This window comes from Talpa europaea (genome assembly GCF_964194135.1).
Source record: "Talpa europaea genome assembly, chromosome: 3".
In the NCBI taxonomy this organism is placed as follows: Eukaryota; Metazoa; Chordata; class Mammalia; order Eulipotyphla; family Talpidae; genus Talpa; species Talpa europaea.
Window position 1 is genome coordinate 144,401,488 of NC_140069.1, and position 22,618 is coordinate 144,424,105.

General features: G+C 38.3%; 2 protein-coding genes across 2 annotated transcripts; both read left to right on the forward strand.

Annotated features, from left to right (window-relative positions):
• Positions 1–7,322: 7,322 nt before the first annotated feature.
• LOC311168981 (olfactory receptor 2A5-like) lies at positions 7,323–8,264 on the forward strand (the record flags this gene model as incomplete). Its single annotated transcript, XM_084230684.1, has 1 exon — positions 7,323–8,264. One exon carries the CDS (start codon positions 7,323–7,325, stop codon positions 8,262–8,264), a length of 942 nt encoding a protein of 313 aa, XP_084086810.1.
• Positions 8,265–16,554: 8,290 nt separating this feature from the next.
• On the forward strand, positions 16,555–17,487 carry LOC311168982 (olfactory receptor 2A2-like; the record flags this gene model as incomplete). Its single annotated transcript, XM_084230685.1, has 1 exon — positions 16,555–17,487. The coding sequence occupies one exon, from the start codon at positions 16,555–16,557 to the stop codon at positions 17,485–17,487; it is 933 nt and encodes a 310-aa protein (XP_084086811.1).
• Between the last annotated feature and the right edge of the window lie 5,131 nt (positions 17,488–22,618).

Here is a 22,618-nt window from a genome sequence, read left to right on the forward strand (position 1 = left end):
ATTCATTTCAAGAATTATCAAATTAATATATAACATTTATTAAAAGCAGCAGTCTCTTATAAAACAAAAAAGTGAAAATGAAGCATTATTTCACATTTTATATAAAATTCACTCATGTTTATCAAAGAGGACAACTAGTTTTTTACATTTGCTTCTGTATTCAAGCTGTTGCCAAAAAAATATGGAGCTTTTGGAAATGCCATTGCACCCTCATGAGTGTGAATGCTAGGGGGAACATAATAATAATAATAATAATAATAATAATAATAATAATAATAATATACTGTGAAAGTAATTTCAATCACATAAACAATTTCAGAAGATTTCAAGGGTCCATGAATTAATGATTAGGGAAATGTTTGCCTTAGTATATTTAAAGTTTAGTTCCATGGCTATTCATGAGGGTAGCGAGGAGGTGAACAATGCCTGTTCCATGTGAAACACTTGACACTTGCTGTGATTCATAAATAGGAAACAAATGATCACGTATGGTTTATATTCTTCCCTTATCTGTGTGCATCACGCCCTGCTGCAGTCAGTCTTCCCTTTCCAGGATTCTGATCTGCAAGTGTTAGTGCCCCCAGTGTATTTGAATAACACCTGTCTCCCTCCAGTACGGTCCACATCTCGTCCTGGCCTCAGCCTGGTAATTGCCTGATGCCAGCTGGGGACTGTGCCTGCCAGATCTGCCTCACAGGTTCCTGGGCGCTTTCAAGAACCACAAAGCCCCAGCCTCTCATATGCCTTCAGGGGGTACAAGGAGGAGCACGAGCTGATGAAACCAACCATTTTAGGACTTGCATACTGTAATTTCTGACATCTCCCTCAGGTGTTCTCACTGTTGAGACAGTTGAAAATCTGTATGTGGAGTGTGTTTCCTAGGAACATGTGCCCAGCCTTTTCCCTAGAACTTTCTTGCAGGGACAATCAAATGAAATCTTTGCTCTTCTCCAGAGAGAAGCTTCAGGGACATGTTTTTTTTTTTCCTGCCTTAGGGAGGAAAGGAGATGTAGGATGTCTCCTGTTCCCTCTGGCCATTTGAATTCTCTGGTGATTCTAAATAAAACATTAATGGCTGGGAGGTTAATTAAGAGCTTAATGTTCTGTTGCAATACCATTAGCAAGGAAATAAAAGAGCCTAAAATGGGGATCTATTTTTCTGGAATTTAGTATGTTTTCTTATGGTGTTTAGTTCACCTCTGTGGGGTTTATCCTAGATGAGAGTATAGTGAACATATCCGGTGTGTGTCCTCTTCTGCAGAAGAGATTCACTGGCACTAAGAGGGGGTTCTCTGTCCAGGTCTTGCAGTATGAGACACTGGCAGCAGGTTGCAACTTGGCCATGCAAAGAGGAATGACATTGTAGTGTGCTCCAGGCAGACAGGACAGAAGTCTAGATGCCACCTGCCCCTGGTCTAAGACCTTCCAACCCGTGTGCTGGGAAGGGAGTTTCTGATATCTCAGCATCTTCCTCGCCATCAAGGATTCCCAACAAGGATGAGTGGTGTCTGTCTAAGCGGGCACAGCTCTACTGAGGGAGAAGGGCCTATGGGTATTAAATATGTATAGCCAGGACTTGCCGCTTATAGGGCTCTGATTTAACCAAAAGAATAAAAGACCTTTCTACATCCCTTGCCTAAATAAACATATTCAGTCAGAGACACCTCTGAGACTTCAGACAAGAAAATCCTTGTAGCAACTCAAGTATTTTCCTGAAATTCATGAAACAGGGGTAGAGGTAAGTGTACCAGGGTTCGTTTTGATTGAAAACATTTTTAGGGTATCTCCCAATCTTTATTATTATTAGAATCTGGTATTAGTATTTGATAGGCATATTTATCCTTATATCATAATAGGATGGAAGGGGGTTGACAGCATCTACTGAAGGTGGAGAAGTAGCTTGTGCTCCCAGTCAGCATGGCCGGGCTGCAGAGCTCCACACGTGGACACTCAAACCTTTGATTTCTGGGTTGCTATTTATTTTATGGCTTCTTTGGGGGAAAGAAAATTTTTGTAAGCATCATCAAATTGTCTTCTCTATCTCAGGGCAGCATTTTACCTAAGAGATTTAATCTGTCATCAGTATTACTTGAAACTATGTATAGAGTGAATTGAAAGTTTTGATAATGGAGATGAGGACCAAAAGGTTTATTAATTCAGAAGCTAAAATAACCAACCTATAGTTGAGATGTGACTCTCCCCACTCTGCACCAAACCATAACAGATTCTGTACCTGCAGCGGGACTTATGTTACCCATGTAATGTCCATTCCTGTGAGGCCTGCCACATACAGCCGTGCTTACAGAAACACAGGGATCTAGGTCTGCTCCCTCAGGTCTGGGTCATAGTTCCTAAGGACCACGGCCCTCTTAACTGACGCTGCCTTTAGCCTGGTATTTTCCAAAAGTAAAAAAATGCCGTTACCTTTGTCTTCAAGATTCCTTCTTATTTCACTTTCCTACAAAATATTCAAGAGAAAATCATTTTCCTTGAGACTCTCTTATCAGCCTCACTTCAAAGCACGCACAGACATTAAACCGTATAAGACATTAATTCATTTTTGTGTTGCCATTTTCAGTACAGTAAATATGGGCTGTATTTTACAATTTTTTCATGTGTACCCTATAGAAACCCTGTATTTAAAGTACATGGACTTGTAATATTGTTTTGGTAAGAAAGCACTTTCAAATGAATAATCCTTAATTGTGGAATTTTTCCTAGGAATGTAAAATTCAAATTGGCTCGGTAGATAGAAACTGATAGCAGAAGATGTTTATAGACAGATAACAGAGAAAATTGAATTCACACAATGAATAACTGTAATCTTATAGAATATTATAGAATTCTATTATAGGAAACAAATATGTTTATCACCCACTCACAAAATATTGCCCGCAGGTTCGCAAAATTATTTTAATTGAAAGACATGACAGTTGGTATCAAAACCAAGTCATCTCTGATTTTATCTTGAGAATCTCACAGATCTGACAGACTATGGTGTTGTCCAGGCCTGTTTATGTAATTTGTGCCTGAAAGAGCTCCTGACATTCATCTCCTCCTGTTGCCTAGAGTAGAAAAAGACCTTCTTGGTGACAGAAACATTGGAGATGATGGAGATGTTTATGAAATAGATTATGTTGGGTTTGCCCAGGTGTATACTTATCTGCACACTCATCAGCTTCCTATATTAACTATGTGCAACTCATTATCTCAATGATACATTAATACAATTTGTTAAACAAAAAACCCTCTTATTCGAAATCTGAACTGTAGGTGCTAGAATAGCTACTTCTGCATGGAAACATTTTTTGTTGTACTGAAGTTATATATTGCTTTCTCACGCCCTTGTGATTGCAAGTATTGGATCACACCTTCTCAGATGCTTGTCACCGCCATATCCACCACCAAGGCGGCCAGAGTTCTCCACCACAGTTCTCTGTGCCTCCTCCCCACCTTGCACTTCCCCCTCTTCCTCCCTCTGTGGTAGCCTCAAGTCTACAGTCAGATTACTAGAGTTTGTTATTTTTCTGGCTTTATCTGACATTTTGTTTTGTTTCTCTTGATACTACAGGTAAGTGACACCATCCAGTTATTGCCTTTCTCCTTCTGACTTATTTTGCTTAGCATAATCCCCTCCATCTCCAACCCATTGTCACAAATGGCAAGAATTCATCTTTTTGATAGCTGTGTAGTAGTCCATTTTGTATTATATCACATCTTGCTAATCTACTCATTTGTCCTTGGCACTTAGGTTGTTTCCATAACCTGGCTATTGTAAATTGTAATTGTAATTGAAGATAGGAGTGCATACATCCCTTTGTACTAGTGCTTTTGCATACATTGGGTAGTTACCTAGGACTGGAATTGCTGAATCATAAGGTAGACTATTTTTAATATTTTGAAGAATCTCCATACTGTTTTTCATAGGGGCAGGACCAGTTTATATATCCCTTATGTGTAAGCATTTGGATCCTGTGCAGTAAGAAATACAGTCAAATGTGGCATTAAATTGTAATCAGCTCTTCAGTATAGGGCATAGAAAACTCAAGGTTATAAGTGGAACAATATACATTTATTGTAGCAAACAAAGTTGCATAACATTATAATCAGATGATTCTGAAGTTTTGTGAGCCTTACTTTCCACTAAAAATTCTTGTTCTTTCTTGGTATTTGCTATGATGAACCACCAGACATGCAGTTTTTAACAGGTTTGACTAAATTGTATAAAAATGTGAGAGTCAGAATGATGAAAGTTAATGTGCTAAATCATTGGAAAGAACAATCTCAGATTACAGACTCATGCTTGCTAAATTAGAGACTCTGTCTGGGTGATGTTTTTCCCCCAGTGATTTATTTTGATATTTTTCCTGTTTGCTTTTATGAAGACACAAGATGATAAAGTTGAGGATGAAGGTAGTGGAGATGCCTACACATAATATATAACATAATATATAACTATATTATGCCTACACATAATATATATATACTATATATATATAGTAAATTGGCAACTTCCATGTAAGAATTTACTAAAATAAAATAATAAAGGATACACAAAAATAAATGCATAAGATTTTACTTCTATACCATTGTATTTCTATAACCTAGGGTAAAGGTATTCTACTAAATCAACATATTAGTATACAAATTAATAGCATGCACTATTGAAGTATGTTGTGAAATATGTTGATATAATAATATGCATGGTATGATTCTAAATGAAATAAATGAAAATACCATTTATAAATTTTATTACTATATATTAAAATATATGTATAATAAGTATTGAGAGGCTATATATACAAATTATTGATAACAATCACCATCAGCCATATAGTTCATAGTATTATCTCTATTGACTTCTATTGAAATTCATGTTTTCTAAAGATACTTTTGAAAACTTGATGTCAGACTCTCATATAGGTATGCGTCACTTCATTTACTCATAGATTGGACTATTGAAGTTGTGATCTGCAAGTTTAAAATTTCCAAGAGCTTTTTACTATATAAATATAGGGAAAGCAAGAAAAATACTTAAAACAAGACCAATCATAAGACTGGTATTATAATATACACTTGCTTACATACATAGACTGAACAAAACATGGGGTCGTATTCTTTAATACCAATGTTAATTTAGTAAAAAGGATTTGGCATTCCAAAGGAAAATAATAAAATTGCTTTGGATTAAAGAAGAAAGGTCAAGAGACTACTAGCCTCTTAATCTCTTGTATACAAATTATAGTTTCCTTATAAATGGGGATATTAGAAATTTGGCAATAATAATAATAAAAATATCTGTTGTTAAACATCTAATTAAGTGTAATTTTGTTTTGAAAAAATATGGTTCTCCCTAAAGGAAACTTGCCTATTCTAATGAAATAAATGATTTCAAGTCAAAGTAAGTACAAGATGATCATAGAAAAAACTTGTTAAAATGCAAGTAAGAAAGTGCTCAAATAGTTTGACTTAATAATTTTATGATGGAAAACTATGGAGAAATCACCTTATCCAAGTGATCCATGTTACCATAACCAATTTTGTGAAAATTGAAGCACATATTTTTTTAAAGATTTATTTATGCACACAAGAATTGGGGTGCAGGCCAGAGGTGTGGGGGATTAGAGGATTCACCAGAGACAGACTAGGGAGCAGACCAGGCTGACTGACTGAAATACAGTGCTGAGGGGAGCAGCAGGCAAGGCAGGAGGGCCTGCTATGCCATGTGGGTTAGCTCCCTACCTGGTGGGGGATAGAACTCAGGTCACAGTGTCTGGTGATAGCTTCAGAGTGCAGCAACTTAACTCTGTGCACCATCAGGGAGGTTCTGAAGCAAATTTCTTTTATTGAACAAAATTTTTTTTACTTTTAACTAAAACATGGGCCATCAATCTAAACCCAGATTGAGAATCATTATATAAAACAATTCTTTTTTTTCAGTTTTATTTGTAATGTATTTTTTAAATATTTTATTATTTTATATTTTTTGCATCATTTTTCTTTTTTTTTTTAATTTTTATTTTTATATTCCCCATACAATTACAACCCCCTTATTTTGACCCCAATCCCTCCTTTCTCCAGCCCCCCCCCAACCCCCACCCCGATAGTTGTCTCTGGTTCATAGCTGTTTGTTGATTTTGTTTTTTCTTTCTTATAGTTATTCTTTCTCCTGGTCCCTTATTTAGGTTTTCCAGATTCCTGCTATGAGTGAGACCATCCGGTATTTTTCTTTTTCTTTCTGGGTTATTTCGCTGAGCATGATCCCTTCTAGCTCCATCCATGTTGCTGCAAATCGCATGTGTTTCTCTTTTTTGATTGCTGAGTAATATTCCATGGTGTATATGTACCACATCTTCTTGATCCAGTCATCTATTTTTGGGCATTTGGGGTGTTTCCAAAGCTTAGCTATTATAAACAGTGCTGCTATAAACATAGGGGTGCAGGTGCTCTTTGGTTTGATGTTTCTGTGTCCTTTGGGTAAATACCTAGGAGTGGAATTGCTGGATCATATGGAAGCTCTATGTTTAGTAGGTCCAGAAATCTCCACACAGCCCTCCATAGTGGTTGGACCAGTTTGCACTCCCACCAGCAGTGCAGGAGAGTTCCTTTTTCTCCACATCCTCACCAACATTTGTTGTTGCTAGTTTTTTTAATATGTGCCATTCTCACTGGTGTGAGATGGTATCTCATGGTAGTTTTGATTTGCATTTCCCTGATTGCAAGTGATGTTAAAACAACTATTGTGTACTCTTCAAGTTATGAAAGCTGTATCAGTGGCAAAGAAATGCTATATCAGCTTAGAGGAGATAAAATATATGAAATTGGATTAATATTGAACCACAGGGGTGCAAATTGCTGCATTTAGAATAATGAATAATATTAATGTTACATTTCCTAATTTTGGTAGTGCTGAGAATACATAGGAATACCCTTGCTTTTTGACAAAAATAATAAAAAGTTTAGAGATTAATTGCAATTATGTGGTCCAGAAAAAAATTTGTATTTATGTGGTCCATTAAAAAAATCATATATATTAGACAAATGGTAAAACAAGGCTGAAAAATGTATATTCTGTCATATATAATTTAAATGTAAAATAGCATTGTTTATAAATATTGATATATATATATGAAAGCTTAATTATTTCATAATAAAAGAAAAGGAACAAAATGAGAAGAAACATTGGGAAATAAATACAGTCTTCTGGGAATAAGCACATGGCTTCTTCTGAGCCCATCTTAAGATAATTAACTCCAGTTTTTATTGACCTGCAGATCTGGCCTTTCTATCACATTTCAGTCTGAGACCAACCATCATTAAGGATGGGGGACAACCAGTCAGGGGTCCCAGAATTCATCCTGGAGGGATTCCCGCTCAGTATAGACATGGAAGTGTTCCTCTTCTGTGTCTTCTCCCTGCTGTATATCTACAACCTGCTGGCAAATAGCATGATCTTGGGGCTCATCTGGCTGGACGTCAGACTACACACCCCAATGTACTTCTTCCTCTCTCATCTGGCCGTCATTGACATTTCCTATGCCTCCAGCAATTTGCCCAAATTGCTGGAAAATCTAGTGAAACACAAAAAAACGATCTCATTTATCATGTGCGCTATGGAGATGTATTTGTACTTAGATTTTGCTTGCATTGAGTGCATGATTTTGCTGGTGATGTCGTATGACAGGTACGTGGCCATCTGCCATCCTCTCCACTACACCGTCATCATGAGCTGGAGACTGTGCATGGTGCTGGCCATCACCTCCTGGACTTGTGGCATTTTGTTGGCATCAGGACACTTAGTGCTCTTTCTGAGATTACCATACTGTTGGCCCACGGAGGTAAACAGCTTCTTCTGTGAAATCCTAGCTGTCCTCAAAGTGGCCTGTGGGGTCACTTGGTTAAACAAAATTTTCCTCTTCGCTGGTGGTGTGGTCTTTTTAGTGGGCCCTGTTTCTTTGATAGTGGTCTCCTATGTGCGCATCCTCTTGGCCATCCTGAAGATCAAGTCAAAGGAGGGTCGCAGAAAGGCCTTTTCCACCTGCTCCTCCCACCTCTGTGTGGTTGGGTTCTACTTTGGCATTGCCGTCATGATGTACTTTGTCCCAGACAATGGCCACCGAGACAAGCAGAAGAAAATCCTTTCCCTGTTTTACACCCTCTTCAACCCATTGTTGAACCCCCTCATCTACAGTCTGAGGAATGCTCAAGTGAAGGCTGCCTTCAACAGAGCAGTGCAGAAAAAGGGCACTGTAAAAGAGGGTTAAATTTATGCATTTTTCTCACAGATGTGTTCACTTGTGCAATAAAACACAAGGAAATCTCTTAAAATGATATGATTAAAGAATGAGAATTATTTAAGAATATAAGCCAGATGGCTGAATAGGAATCCCTCAGCTCTTATTCCTTTATGGAGACAGTATACAGACCAGATTGACTTTGTTAGAACATCAGAGTCCAGTTTACAGCACTCCAGGCAAAAGCAAAGCCAAGAAAGAAGTGAAGTGCGTGCTCAAATGCTGCCACTTTACCTGCCTGCCCTTGTCTGGTGTGGCTTGATCAGGATGACATTCCCATCTTCCTCAAGGGTCAAAGAGAAGAGTAGGTGATGCCTACAGCTTTCTGGGTTTTCAGGAGATGGAATGAGCAGTGTTTTCAGTCTTGCCTGATTAATAGGACAGATGAGCGTGGCAGTGTAGATGACAGGTTGGGATGACTGACTAGGAAAAGTGAGCATCCAGGTTTGGTAGCTCTGAAGATAAATTCATATTAGACAACACCAAGGGGAGCTAGTGTTCACAAGCTGCAGAGAAGAAGCAGGAAACACTTTAATGAGAAAACACTTCAATGAGAAACACTTTAATGAGAAAACAGTGCACATGCTCAGAGAAACTCTTTCCCATAAAAGTTTGGTGACATTCCCCCAATCTCTATTTGATTTTTGATTTCTTCTATTTTATTTAAAGTGGTTGGTAAAGATTGGAAGCTAACTGTTTTCCCTAAATCCTGACTCTCAACTAAAGTTCACCAAGGCAAACAAATTCACAGGGAAACATCGAACAATCTAAGGCACAAGATGACTATCCCAAACCATCTCAATGTAATGAAGATTTTTTAATTACTGCATAGTTCAAAATAATCATCCTGAATTTGCTCCTTGAGTTCAAACGGAACTCATAGAGACAGCAAAGTTACGTGAACAAAGTCGCATGTAATGAACATGAAAATACCACAATGGAACGTAATTTGTAAAAAAAAAAAAAGGACCAAAAAATTCTGGAACTGAAGAACACAGGAAGCATATTGAAATATTCACCAGAAGGGATCTAGGCAAACTGGGTCTAGAAGTAGTAAGTACCAGTGAACTCTAATACAGATCTTTTGGGAATACTGAAACATAGCAGTAAAAAAGAAAAGTAAATAAAACCTACTGTACATAAGTCACACCTTCTAGTGGAGCAATACATGTATGATGGGAGTTTCAGAAAGAGAAGCAAAGAGGGAAATAGAACATACCAGAAGAAGTAATGATCAAAATCTTTCCAAATTTGGGAAAAGAATGGATGTGAAAATTCAGGTACATCTATGATGTCTGACTACATCACACGCAACAAGATCTGCACTGAGATGCGTGTTTGGAGGGGTGGGTAAGTAGAACAAAGCTCAGGGAACACAGACCCAGGAAGCACTTCATTTGTCTGCCTGAGTGGCCATGAGTGGAGGAGTTCTTACACCCGCAGGGTATAACGGTTGCCCAGTTATTTAAACTTTAGCTACCAAGGCTATTCATGAGGGTAGCAAGGAGGTGAACAATGCCTGTTCCATGTGAAACACTTGACTGTGATTCATAAATAGAAAACAAATGATCACATATGGTTTATATTCCTCCCTTATCTGTGTGCATCATGCCCTGCTGCAGTCAATCTTCCCTTTCCAGGATTCTGATCCAGGATTCCAGGATTCTGCAAGTGTTAGTGCCCCCAGTGTATTTAAATAACACCTGTCTCCCTCCAGCATGGTCCCTATCTCTGTCCTGGCCTCTGGCCTGGTAATTGCCTGATGCCAGCTGGGGACTGTGCCTGCCAGGTCTGCTTAACAGTTTCATGGACGCTTTCAAGAACCACAGAGCCCCAGCCTCTCATATGCCTTCAGGGGTACGAGGAGGAGCATGAGCTGATGAAACCAACCATTTTAGGACTTGCATACTGTAATTTCTGACATCTCCCTCAGGTGTTCTCACTGTTGAGACAGTTGAAAATCTGTGTATGTGGAGTGTGATGTGAGCATGTGCCCAGCCTTTTCCCTAGAACTTTCTTGCAGGGACAATCAGATAAAATCTTTGCTCTTCTCCAGAGAGAAGCTTCAGGGACCTTTTTTTTTTTTTTTTTTCCTGCCTTAGGGAGGAAAGGAGATGTAGGATGTCTCCTGTTCCCTCTGGCCATTTGAATTCTCTGGTGATTCTAAATAAAACATTTATGGCTGGGAGGTTAATTAAGAGCTTAATGTTCTGTTGCAATACCATTAGCAAGGAAATAAAAGAGCCTAAAATGGGGATTTATTTTTCTGGAATTTACTACATTTTCTTATGGTGTATTATTCACCTCTGTGTGGTTTATCCTAGATGACAGTAGAGTGAACATATCTGGTGTGTTTGCCTTCTGCAGAAGAGACTCAGTGTACTGAGAGGGGCTTCTCGGTCCAGGTCCTGCAGTACGAGACACTGGCAGTAGGTAGCAATGTAGCCATGGAAGAGAAATGACATGTAGCTACTTTTCTATTATCTGTACTCAAGGCAGACAGGATAGAAATCTAGGTGCCTCCTGCCCCTGGTGTAAGACCAGGCATTCCAACCCGTGTGCTCTGAAGGGAGTTTCTGATATCTCAGCATCTTCTTCACCAATAAGGATGAGTGGTGTCTGTCTAAGCAGGCACAGCTCTATTGAGGGAGAAGGGCCTATGAGTATTAAAATATGTACAGCCAGGATTTGCTGCTTATAGGGTTCTGATTTAACCAAAAGAATAAAAGACCTTTCTACATCCCTTGCCTAAATAAACATATTCAGAGAAACCTCTGAGACTTCAGACAAAGAAATCCTTGTAGCAACTCAAGTATTTTCCTGAATTTCGTGAAACAGGGGTAGAGGTAAGTGTACCAGGGTTCTTTTTAATTGAAACATTTTTAGGGTCTCTCCCAACTTGATGTTACTAGACTCATATTAGTATTTGGTAGGAGTACTTGGTTCTTGCACCATATTAGGAAGGAGGGGAGTTGACACCATCAACTGAAGCTGGAGAAGTAGCTTGTACTCCCCAGTCAGCACTGCCAGGGTGCAGAGCTCCACACGTGGACACTCAAACCTTTGATTTCTGGGCTGCAACTTACTTTTGGATTCTTTGGAGGAAAGGAAATTTTTTATAGGCATCATCAAATTGTCTTCTCTACCTCAGTGCTGCATTTTACTTAAGAGATTTAAATATGTCATCGGTATTACTTGAAACTATATGTAAAGTGAATTGAAAATTTTGATAATGGAGATGAAGCCCAAAAGGATTATTAATTCAAACACTAAAATAACAAACCTATTGTCGAGATGTGACTATCCCTACTATGCACTAAACCGTAACACAGATTCTGTACCTGTAGCGGAACTTATGTTACCCACGTAATGTCCATTCCTGCTGCCTTTGGCCTGGTATTATGCAAAAGTGAAAAAAAAAATGCTGTCAACTTTGTCTTCAGGATTCCTTTGTATCCTGCTATTTTACTAAACTGGTTGATTATTTTGATTAGCTTTTTCATGGAGTTTTTAGGGTTCTCTATGTGTATTATGTTGTCTGCAAATAGTGATTGTTTAACTTTGTCTTTCCGTATTGATACTCCTTGTATGTCTTTCTCTCCTCTTATTGCTCTGGCTGGGACCTCCAGTATTATATTGCAAAGCAGTGGCAAGCATGTACATCCTTGTCTTGTTCCTGATCGTAAAGGGAAGACTCTCAGCCTATCACTATTGAGAATGATATGGGCTAAGGGTTTGTCATATATGGCTTTTATCATGTTATGTGCCTTCAACCCCAAGAATTTCAAGGGCCTTCATCATAAATGGATGTTGAACTTTGTCAGATGCTTTCTCAGCATCCATTGATAGGATCATATTGTCTTTAGTTTTCTTTTTGTTGATGTGTTGGGTTACATGAATTGATTTTTGGATGTTGAACCATCCTTGTGCCCCTGGAATAAATCCCACTCGATTGTGGTGTATTATCCCTTTGATGCATTGTTGGATTCTGTTGGCGAGGATTTTATGGAGGATTTTTGCATCAGTGTTCATTAGGGAGATTGGCCTGTAGTTTTCTTTTTTTGTGTTGTCCTTGTTCGGTTTTGGTATTAGTGTAATGTTGGCTTCGTGGAACATATTGATAGTATTCCTTCTTTCTCAATTTTTTTGAAGAGTTTGTGTAGTAAAGGCACTAATTCATTTCTGAACATTTGGTAGAACACATTTGTGAAGACTTCTGGGCCTGGGCTTTTGTTTTTGGGGAGTGTTTTGTTACTGTTTCAGTTTCACTGCTTGTAATTGGTCTGTTGAGGTGTTCTTTCTTTTTTATCTAGTTTTGGATGATTATATCATTCTAGGGATTTGTCCATCTCTCCTAGATTGTTGAACTGGTTTGCATATAAATGTTTGTAGTACTCTGATTGTTCTTTTGATTTCTACTGAGTCTGTTGTAATTTCTCTTCTTTCATTTATTATCCTATTTATTTGTTTTCTCCCATTTTTTCTTTGTGAGTCTGCCTTTGTGAGCCTGTTTGTCTATTTTGTTTAATTTTTCGAAGAACCAGCTTTTGGTTTTGTTGATCTTTTGAATTGTTTTTTCAAATTTCTATTTCATGTATTTCTGCTTTGTTTTTTATTATTTCCTTTCTTCCACTTTTTTTTTTTTTTTTTTTTTTTTTTTAGTTCTTTGAGATGGGAGATTAGGTTGTTTCTTTGAGATCTTTCTTATTTCTTTAAAAAAATTATATATGCATACAAGAAATGGGGTACAAGCCAGAGATGCTGGGAGTGAGAGGTTTCACCAGAGTGCAGAACAGGCAGACTGACTGAAATACACTGCTGACAAGAGCAGCGGGTGAGGCAGGAGAGGTCTGCTGCGCCATGTGGGTTGCTCCCTGGCTGGCTGGGAATCAAACTTGTCAGGGAATTGAACTCATGCTGCAGCGGCTGGCGATAGTTGATAGTGCTGTCTGTAACCCTGCACCACCAGGGAGGCCCCATTTTCTTATTTCTTGATGTGAGCCTGTATTGCTATATACTTTCCTCTTATTACGGCTTTTGCATGTCCCATACATTCTGGAAAGTGGTATCCTCACTGTTGTTCAACTCAAAGTATTTTTTAATTTCTTCTTTGATTTCCTTTTTAATCCAATGTTCTTCCAGTGGTATAGATTTCAATCTCCATGAAGTGGGAGGGTTCCTTGTTTTCTTTTCATGGTTTATTTCTGTTTTGATACCTTTATGATCAGAGAAGACAGTTGGAATAATTTTGATCTTAATGTATTTATTGATATTTGTCTTGTGGCCCAGTATGTGATCAATTCTGGAGAATGATCCATGTGCACTTGAGAAAAATGTGTATTCGAATTTTTTGGGGTGTATTATTGTTCTATAGATGTCTGTTAAGCCCACGAGGTCTAGGTCTTTATTTGGGGCTCTAGTGTCTTTATTTTTTGTCTCATTGATCTGTCTATTGGTGAGAGTAGGGTATTGAAGTCTCCTACTATATATGTATTTTCTCTAATGTCCATTTCCAGAGTTGATCATAATTGTCTGATAGAATTTGGTGCTCCTTCATTTGGTGAGTATATGTTGATGAGTGTTATATCTTCTTGATGTATTGTCCCCTTAATCATAATGTGGTGTCCATATATGTCTCTTTTTACCTTTTTTAGCTTGAAGTTTATTTCATCTGATATAAATATAGCTATTCCTACCTTCTTTTTTGGTCCATTTTCTTTTAGGATTGTTTTCCAACCTTTTTCTTTCAGTCTATATTTTTCTTTTGTAGTTAGATGTGTTTCCTGGAGACAGGTGAAGTTTGGACTTTGTTTTGCTACTGTGTGTCTGCTACTCTGGGTCTTTTTATTGCTGAGTTTATTCCGTTTTGCTTGTCTTTTTGTGATTTTATTCCTTGCCTTGTTCTTTTCTTCTTATTCATTCCTCTGTTGGTTTTGGCTTTAAGACTTCCTGTAGTATTTCCTGGAGTGGGGGTTTAGTAGTAATGAATTTATGGGTATTCTGTTTCTGAGACGGTCTTTAATTTTCCTTTACAGTGGAAGGAGAGCTTTTCTGGGTAAAGTGTTCTTGGTTGGCATTTGTTGGAGTTTGTTGAATTTGTCACTCCATTCTCTTCTTGCCCATAGTGTTTCTTTGGAGAAGTCTGATGTCAGTCTGATTGGTTTTCCTTTATAGATTATCTTTTGTCCCCCTCATCAGCTTCACTATTTTTTCCTTGCCTTGGACTCTTGAAAGTTTCACTATTGCATGTCTTGCTTAGTTTTTCTTTCATTGTGGTAATTTGGTGTTCTTCTTGCTTCTGGTATGTCTATTTTCATCTCCTCATGCTTGGGAAGTTCCCTTCGATTATCTCCTTGAATAGTTTCTCGGTTCCTTGGTCTCTCTCCTCACCTTCTGGGATTCCCATAACTCTTATATTTCCTTTCCTCAAGGTGTTGGATAATTCTTGAAGTGTTCTTCATTCTTTTTCTTTTGTACTTCTCTTTTCTGGTTCTTTTTATTTCTGTATCTTCAAGAGTACTGATTAGTTCTTCGATTTCATCAACTGTGTTTTCATTGCTTTTCCCAGAATCTTTAGCTCCTCCATTAATCTTTTAATCTCCTGCGTCTCCTTCATCTCCTTCCTTAAGAGCTCAATTTCATTCTTCAGTTCATTGATTATATTTCTCATATCATTCTTTTCCATTTCTTCTTAAATTTTTTTAATTATTTAATTTTTAATTAAAATTCTTTATATATTAGGCAGGTAAATTCTTCCATGTCAGTGTTGTTGAGTTCTGGGGACTGATTTTTTTCCCTCCTCATTGTTTGCTTCCTGATTTGTGTATGTGTAGGGCCACTGTGACACTGGGACCAGTGGGCATGATTTCATGGTGCTCATATTGGGGCCAAGAGCCAACTGCATCTTGTGCAGTCATGCCAGGCTTCTCAAGGATTGTGATGCTATGGATGGACTGATGGGCACTAGTACTCAAGGTTGCTGAGTCTCTGGTTGTGCCTCTTCACTCACCGGGCTGGGGGGCATCGATGCAGCTGCACTGGGATTTGAACAGACTCTGATGCTGTGTGTGTGCTGATAGGTGCCTTCACCAGTGGTCGCTAGTCTGTGCTGCTGGTACCTTCCCCTACCTGCATGTATTCACTCACAGGGCTGGGTAGAATTGGCACAGCCACTCTGCTTTGAGCAGACTCTGATTCTGTTTGGGCTGATGGGTGCTCTCTCTGGTTTTTACTCCACTCTGTGTGCCTACTGGACCCTCTTTTGATCTGTGCCTGCTAAAATATTTTTAATATTTTGAGGAATCTCCATACTGCTTTCATAGGGGCAGGACTAGTCTGCATCCGAATGTGGAAGCATTCAGATCCTGCACAGTAAGAAATACAGGCAAATGTTACATTAAATTGTAATCAGCTCCCTCAATATAGAGGGTAGATCCCAAGGTTTTACGTAGACCTAGAAAGATCTAACCTAGCAAACAAGGAGCAACTTATATTGTAATCAGATGATCCTTAAGCTTTATGAGTCTCACTTTCTATTAAATATTCTTGCTTTTTCCTTTGTATTTAATATGATGAACCAAAGGAAATGCACTTTTTAGCAGGTCTGACTAAATTATATAAAAATGTGAGAGTCAGAATGATGAACGTTAACACACTAAAGAGTGACAATTGTATAGGAAAGGTCAACCTTAGATTAAATACTCATGCTTGCTAAATTAGACTTTCTGTCTGGATATTTGTTTGTTTTCCAGTGATAATATGTTTTGTGTTTTTTTTTTTTCCTGTTTGCTTCTATGAAGAGACAGCGGTAATGAGGATGAGGAGGATGGTGGTGTATATAGATATTAATGTAATAGAGTTAACTGAGAATCGCCATGTAAGAAACTAATAAATATAAGAGATTAATTGGAAGCATGGTTGCAATTATGTGGTCCAGACAAAAATTTATATTTATGTGGTCCATTAAAAAATCATATATATGTTAGACAAATGGTAAAACAAGGCTGAAAAAAGTATATTCTGTCATATATAAATTAAATGCAATAGTATTGTTTATAAATATTGATATATATCTGCTTAATTATTTCATAATAAAAAAAGGAATAAAACCAGAAGAAACATTGGGAAATAAACACAGTTTTCTGGGAATAAGCACATGGCTTCTTCTGAGCCCATCTTAAGATAATTAACTCCAGTTTTCATTGACCTGCAGATCTGGCCTTTCTATCACATTTCAGACTGGGACCAACTACCATTAAGGATGGGGGACAATCAGTCAGGGGTCCCAGAATTCATCCTGGAGGGATTCCCACTCAGTGCAGACATGGAAGTGCTTCTCTGCTGTGTCTTCTCCCTGCTGTATGTCTCCAACCTGCTGGCAAATAGCATGATCTTGGGGCTCATCTGGCTGGATGTGAGACTGCACACCCCCATGTACTTCTTCCTCTCTCATCTGGCTGTCATTGACATGTCCTATGCCTCCAGCAATTTGCCCAAACTGCTGGAAAACCTAATGAAACACAAAAAAACTATCTCATTTGTCACGTGCGCTATGCAGATATTTTTGTACTTGGCTTTTGGTGTAACAGAGGCTGTGATTTTGGTGGTGATGTCCTATGACAGGTACGTGGCCATCTGCTATCCTCTCCACTACACGGTCATCATGAGCTGGAGACTGTGCATGGTGCTGGCCATCACTTCCTGGGCTTGTGGCATTTTATTGGCCTTAGGAGATCTAGTGCTCTTTCTGAAATTGCCGTACTGTGGAACCAAAAAGGTAAACAGCTTCTTCTGTGAAATCCTAGCTGTCCTCAAAGTGGCCTATGAGGACACTTGGGTCAACAAAATGATGCTCATTGGAGGTGGTGTGCTCTTTTTAGTGGCCCCTGTTTCCTTTATAGTGGTTTCCTACGTGCGAATCCTCTTGGCCATCCTGAAGATGAAGTCAAAGGAGGGCCGCAGAAAGGCCTTCTCCACCTGCTCCTCCCACCTCTGTGTGGTTGGCTTCTACTTTGGCATTGCCATCATGGTGTACGTAATCCCAGACAATGGCCACCGAGATGAGCAGAAGAAAGTCCTTTCCCTGTTTTACACCCTCTTCAACCCATTGTTGAACCCCCTCATCTACAGTCTGAGGAATGCTCAAATGAAGGCTGCCTTCAACAGAGCAGTGCAGAGAAAAAGGGCACTGTAAAAGAGGGTTAAATTTATGCATTTTTCTCACAGATGTGTTCACGTGTGCAATGAAACACAAGAAAATCCCCTAAAATGGGATCCAAAAATATCATCAGCCAGATGGCTGAATAGGAATCCCTCATTCCTTATTCCTTTATGGAGACAATGTATAGACCAGATTGACTTTGTCGGAACATCAGAGACCAGTTTACAGCACCCCAGGCAATAGCAAAGCCAAGAGAGACAGTGAAGTGCGTGTGCAAATGCTGCCACTTTACCTGCCTGCTCTTCTCGGTGTGCCTTCATCAGGATGACATTCCCATCTTCCTCAAGGGTCAAAAAGAAGAGTAGGTGATGTCTACAGCTTTCTGGGTTTTCAGGAGATGGAATGAGCAATGTTTTCAGACTTGCCTGATTAATAGGACAGATGAGCGTGACAGTGTAGATGACAGGTTGGGGTGACTGACTAGGAAAAGTGAGCATCCAGGTTTGATAGCTCTGAAGATTAATTCATATTAGACAACACCAAGGGGAGCTAGTGTTCACAAGCTACAGAGATGAAGCAGGAAAACCTTATACTGAGAAAATACTGCACGTGCTCAGGACCTGCTTCCCCATTAAATGTTGGGAGATCACCCCAAATCTCTAGCAGGGCTGATTTTTGAAGTCTTCTACTTTATTAAACCAATTGATAGAGATTGAAAAATGTCTGTTCAAAATCTTGTCAACTAAAGTTCACAAAGTCATAGAAACCACAAAGTATCATTGACAAATCTAAGGCACAAGCGGAATGTGCAAAACCACCTTGGAGAAATGAAGATGTGTTAATTAGGAAAAAATTCAAACTCCAAAGTCCTTCATCTCAAAAAAAAAAAAAAAATCATGTGAGTGAAAGTAACCTCAGGATAGGAGCAAGTTATAAATCACATCTGATGAGAGAGACTAATATCCCGAATATATTATGAACATGTGCTATTCACAACATAAAACTGACAACTTTATTTAAAATAGGGCAAAGGACCGAAAAGACAGTTTTATCAAGAATAGGTGTAAGTGGCCAGCAGGTGTATGGAATAGTGCTAACCTCAGTACTCGTAAGTGAAATCTAAACCACAATGAAATACCACCTCACACCTTTAGGATGGCTGTTATCAAAAAGTCACAGATGACTAGTGTATTCCATGGTGTGTGGAGCAAGGGAATCCTTGAACATTGTAGTTGGCATGTAAATTGGTACCACCATTATGGAAACTTGTATGGAAGTTCATTGAAAAAACAAGTAGAGCTACCATAAAACCTATAAAAACACATAGTGTGAATGTATATATGATTATATATATATATGTATATATATATATCAAAAGAGGTGAAGTCTATATCTCATAGAGATATTTCCCCTCCCATGTTTATTGTGGCATTACTAGAAAGAGGCAAAATATGGACATAACCTAAATGTCCAAAGATGGATGAATGGATAAGAAAAAGAAAGTGTGTGCATATAAATATGTATATTGTTCATACAAATATATACTCAAAAATTTTCCATATAAATCAATGGTAATAGTTCTCCTAGGCACACAAAAAATAAATCTACCAAATAATACCAAAGGAACATTCAGTTTTCCAAGAGTGTGGCAAGTCTCTAGCTGAAATAATGGAAGCAGAGTGTAACTGTGAATGTCATGGGCTAGTGTGAGATCCAAGTGTACAAACTTTTAAGTTATTAAAAGAATAAGTTGGGATGAAATGTATAGCACTGTGATGATAGTTAATAATTATGTATTTGAATACTTGAAATTTGTTGAGAATAGTTCTTGTTTTACACACACAGACACACACACACAAGATGATGCTTATTTGAAATGTTGAATATGTTAATTACCTTGACTGTGGTGATCATTTCACAATGTTTATATATATCAAATCATTACATTGTATATCATATATATATATATATAAACATTTTTTGTATGTCAATAATACCTAAATAAATGGGGGTTGGGGAGAAAGAAAATAAAACTTTAATATTTGCTTTTACTATTTTGAAAATAAAACTTTAAAACTTTAATATTTATTCATTTGAAAATAAATACCCCATTAGGTGATAACATATGTATCATATTAGGCTAAAATGTATAATCCATATCTAGCACTTGGCATATTATTTGACTCTTAATGAGGATGTTTATTTGCATCTATCATGCCTTATTTCAGAGAAAGATGCTCTGTGGCTTGGGGGCCTATTCCTTCTCGGGTTTGCCATAGCAGATTCCTTGGGGAATCTCTCTAACCTTCTGAAAGTCACAACTCTAGAGTAGCATCGATTCATAAAACTGAAAGACTTTATAAAGATTTGTGTGACTGAAATTGTGATATCTCCCCCATAGGTTCACAAAGCCCGAGCTTGGCATATGATAATCTGTATAGTTACTGTGTGATGCCAATAGGTGACCTGATTTTTGCCCAGAAAAGTTCCTCAAGGGAAAACCAGGCAGAATCTTGACTCTCCTCCAGAGAAGAGTCAAGAATCTTGTCTTCACACCTTAGGGAGAAAGTAGAAATGTGTCATTATCATCCCTCTGGGAATTATAGTTCTTAGATGATTCCCAATAAAATCTTTACTCCTAAGGTTTAATTTAGATCATTATAATCTTGCAAAACCACCGTCAGTTACAGCATATGCTCCTCACTCTAAGGCTTATGCTCTGAAGCCTACTCTAATGTTTTAGAGCATGTGCTTTCCCTCCAAAGGGATGTATCTCTGTCACAAAGATTCCTGAGCAACACCCAGTGTTGACATCCTCTTATGTAAATAAGATGTGTTTGCACCGAGATCATATTCAGTGCAGTAGCTAGAGCAGAACAGGGTGATAGTGGAAACCAGCATGGCTTTGTGGATAGGAATGACATTCCTGGGTGAAATATCCTGAGTCTGTCCTGACTCAAGTGAATGCTGTAGGTGAGGAGAGAGAGCCCTGGATTCCACCCCCCACATCAGCTCTGGAAGATTCTGTCTGCTCAGCTGTGGGAGGATTTTCTTTATCTCCTGGCAGTTTCCTTATCACCCCACCCCAATGTGGTTGAGCGCTGGTCATTCAAATTAGCCTAGAGCTATTGCTTGGGAAGGAATCTAGAAGTAGGGAGACTTCATATGAAGCCTTTTCCACTGGAAAAGGCTCTGAAAGGCTCAAGAGTGAAAACCCTCACATCACCTAACAGAGATGAAGATATTGCCAGAATAGTCTCTGTCATCTGGAAAGAAAGTTCTGGCAACAGTAGCATTCAGGTGTTCCTTGCTGAAACAGTGGTGAGGTAAGTTTGTCACATAGTTGCTTCCTGTTGAAACTTCCTAGACTATCACACAATCTTCATGATTAGACTCATAACTTACATATTTGTACAAATATTCTGTTACAAAACAGGACAGACTTGTGAGTGCCAAAACCGCGGACTAAAATGGGACCAGCATAAAATTTCCTAGTCCAGTGACAAGACTGCAGTGTGAAAAATTGTACATCCTGGTCACTCAAACGCTGGTTTTCTGAATTGCTTTTATTTTGTTGAGTGTGTTGGGAAGAGGAACTTTTATTTAGACCATCTTAAAATTTTCTTCTCAACTTCAGTGCTATCTTATTTAAGAGATTTCCTTATTATTTTAAAGAATATTTAAGTAAAATGTAAGTAATAGTAATGCAGGTGAAGATTGCAGTATTTATTAATCCAAAGCCAAAATTAAGCTAAAAAGTTAGATTTAATTATGCCATTTTGCACAGTGCAATATAGATCCTCTGGTTTTAGCAAAACTAAACATTGCCAACATAATATCCATTGAATAAATCCTACCAATGTACTTGTATTCATAGAAAAAAAATTAGGTCTGTCTCTAAAATTTCTCAAGCTGTAGTTCCTAAAGCACCAGCGCCCTCTAAATTGCTGTCTCTCATTTTTTTTTAAACCTAGTATTTTTTGTAAGATTAATTTTTATTTATACAAGAACTGGGGTATGGCCAGAGGCTTGGGAGGGTGAGAGGATTCACCAGAAACAGAGCAGGGAGCAGAACAGACAGACAGACTGAAAGCACTGCTGAGGGGAGCAGCAAACAAGACAGGAGAGGTCTGCTGCGCCATGAGAATGCCTCCCTGGCTGGCCGGGAATCAAACCTGTGCTGCAGAGGCTGCAGACAGCTTCACAGCGCTGCGCTCAACCAGCTGCACCACCAGGGAGGCCCAAATGCTCTCTCTCTTAGACATCAGTTTTTGAACTTGCAAAAGTTCAAAATGCTGTTGCAAGAGCTTCAAGTTTCCTTGTTAGGCTATTTTCCTTTCCTATGAACTAATTATTCAATAAATCAATTTTGCTAAAACTTCCTTGGAAGCATCACTTCAAAGCAGGCATAAGAAATTAATTCATTGTCATGCAGCATTTTCTATACAGCTATAATATGCATCATATCTTTTAGCTTCATAAACATACTCTAGTAGTATCTTCAAATTACAAGCTTAGTCATGGGATTTTTGTAAGTAAGCAATTTCAAATGATTAAATTCTATTGTGAACTTTTTCTATTATAATACTTATGTCTTGCTCAAAAGATAAAATTTAGTGATATGAGGTGCTTAAATATAGAGGATGTTGAGAAACCTGAATTCATAAAACTGGAATTATTTTAGGTGTTTATAAATTCAGGGATTCTGTAATCATTGATCTCTCTCTCAGGTTATGACCCCTGAGGTGTTTTAGAATCTGTGTGAATGTGCTTTAATGCCCAATATGTGAGTCTCTAAAAACACTTTCTTCCATTTAAGGAGCTCATGTTGAGCACCTACTCATCGGGAATTACACTATTTCAGGGAACAAAAGGCAGGGATGTGATAGGTCACTCACTCACAAGACTTTATATATGAATAAGAATCATCTCAGTTCAAAAAACACAAAAAAAGGCAGTTGGCTTCAAGCCCACCTCATCTCTGATATTATCTTGAGGATTACACAGATCTTCAGAGGATATAATTTTCCCCCCACTACTATTGTCCCAGCCTATGCATTAAACTGGTGCCTGAAAGGCCTCCTCATATCCAACTTCTTTAATTCCCTAAAGTAGAAAATGACTTCAGTAGAGTTTGAAGTTGATGGAGATGTTTCTGACATGA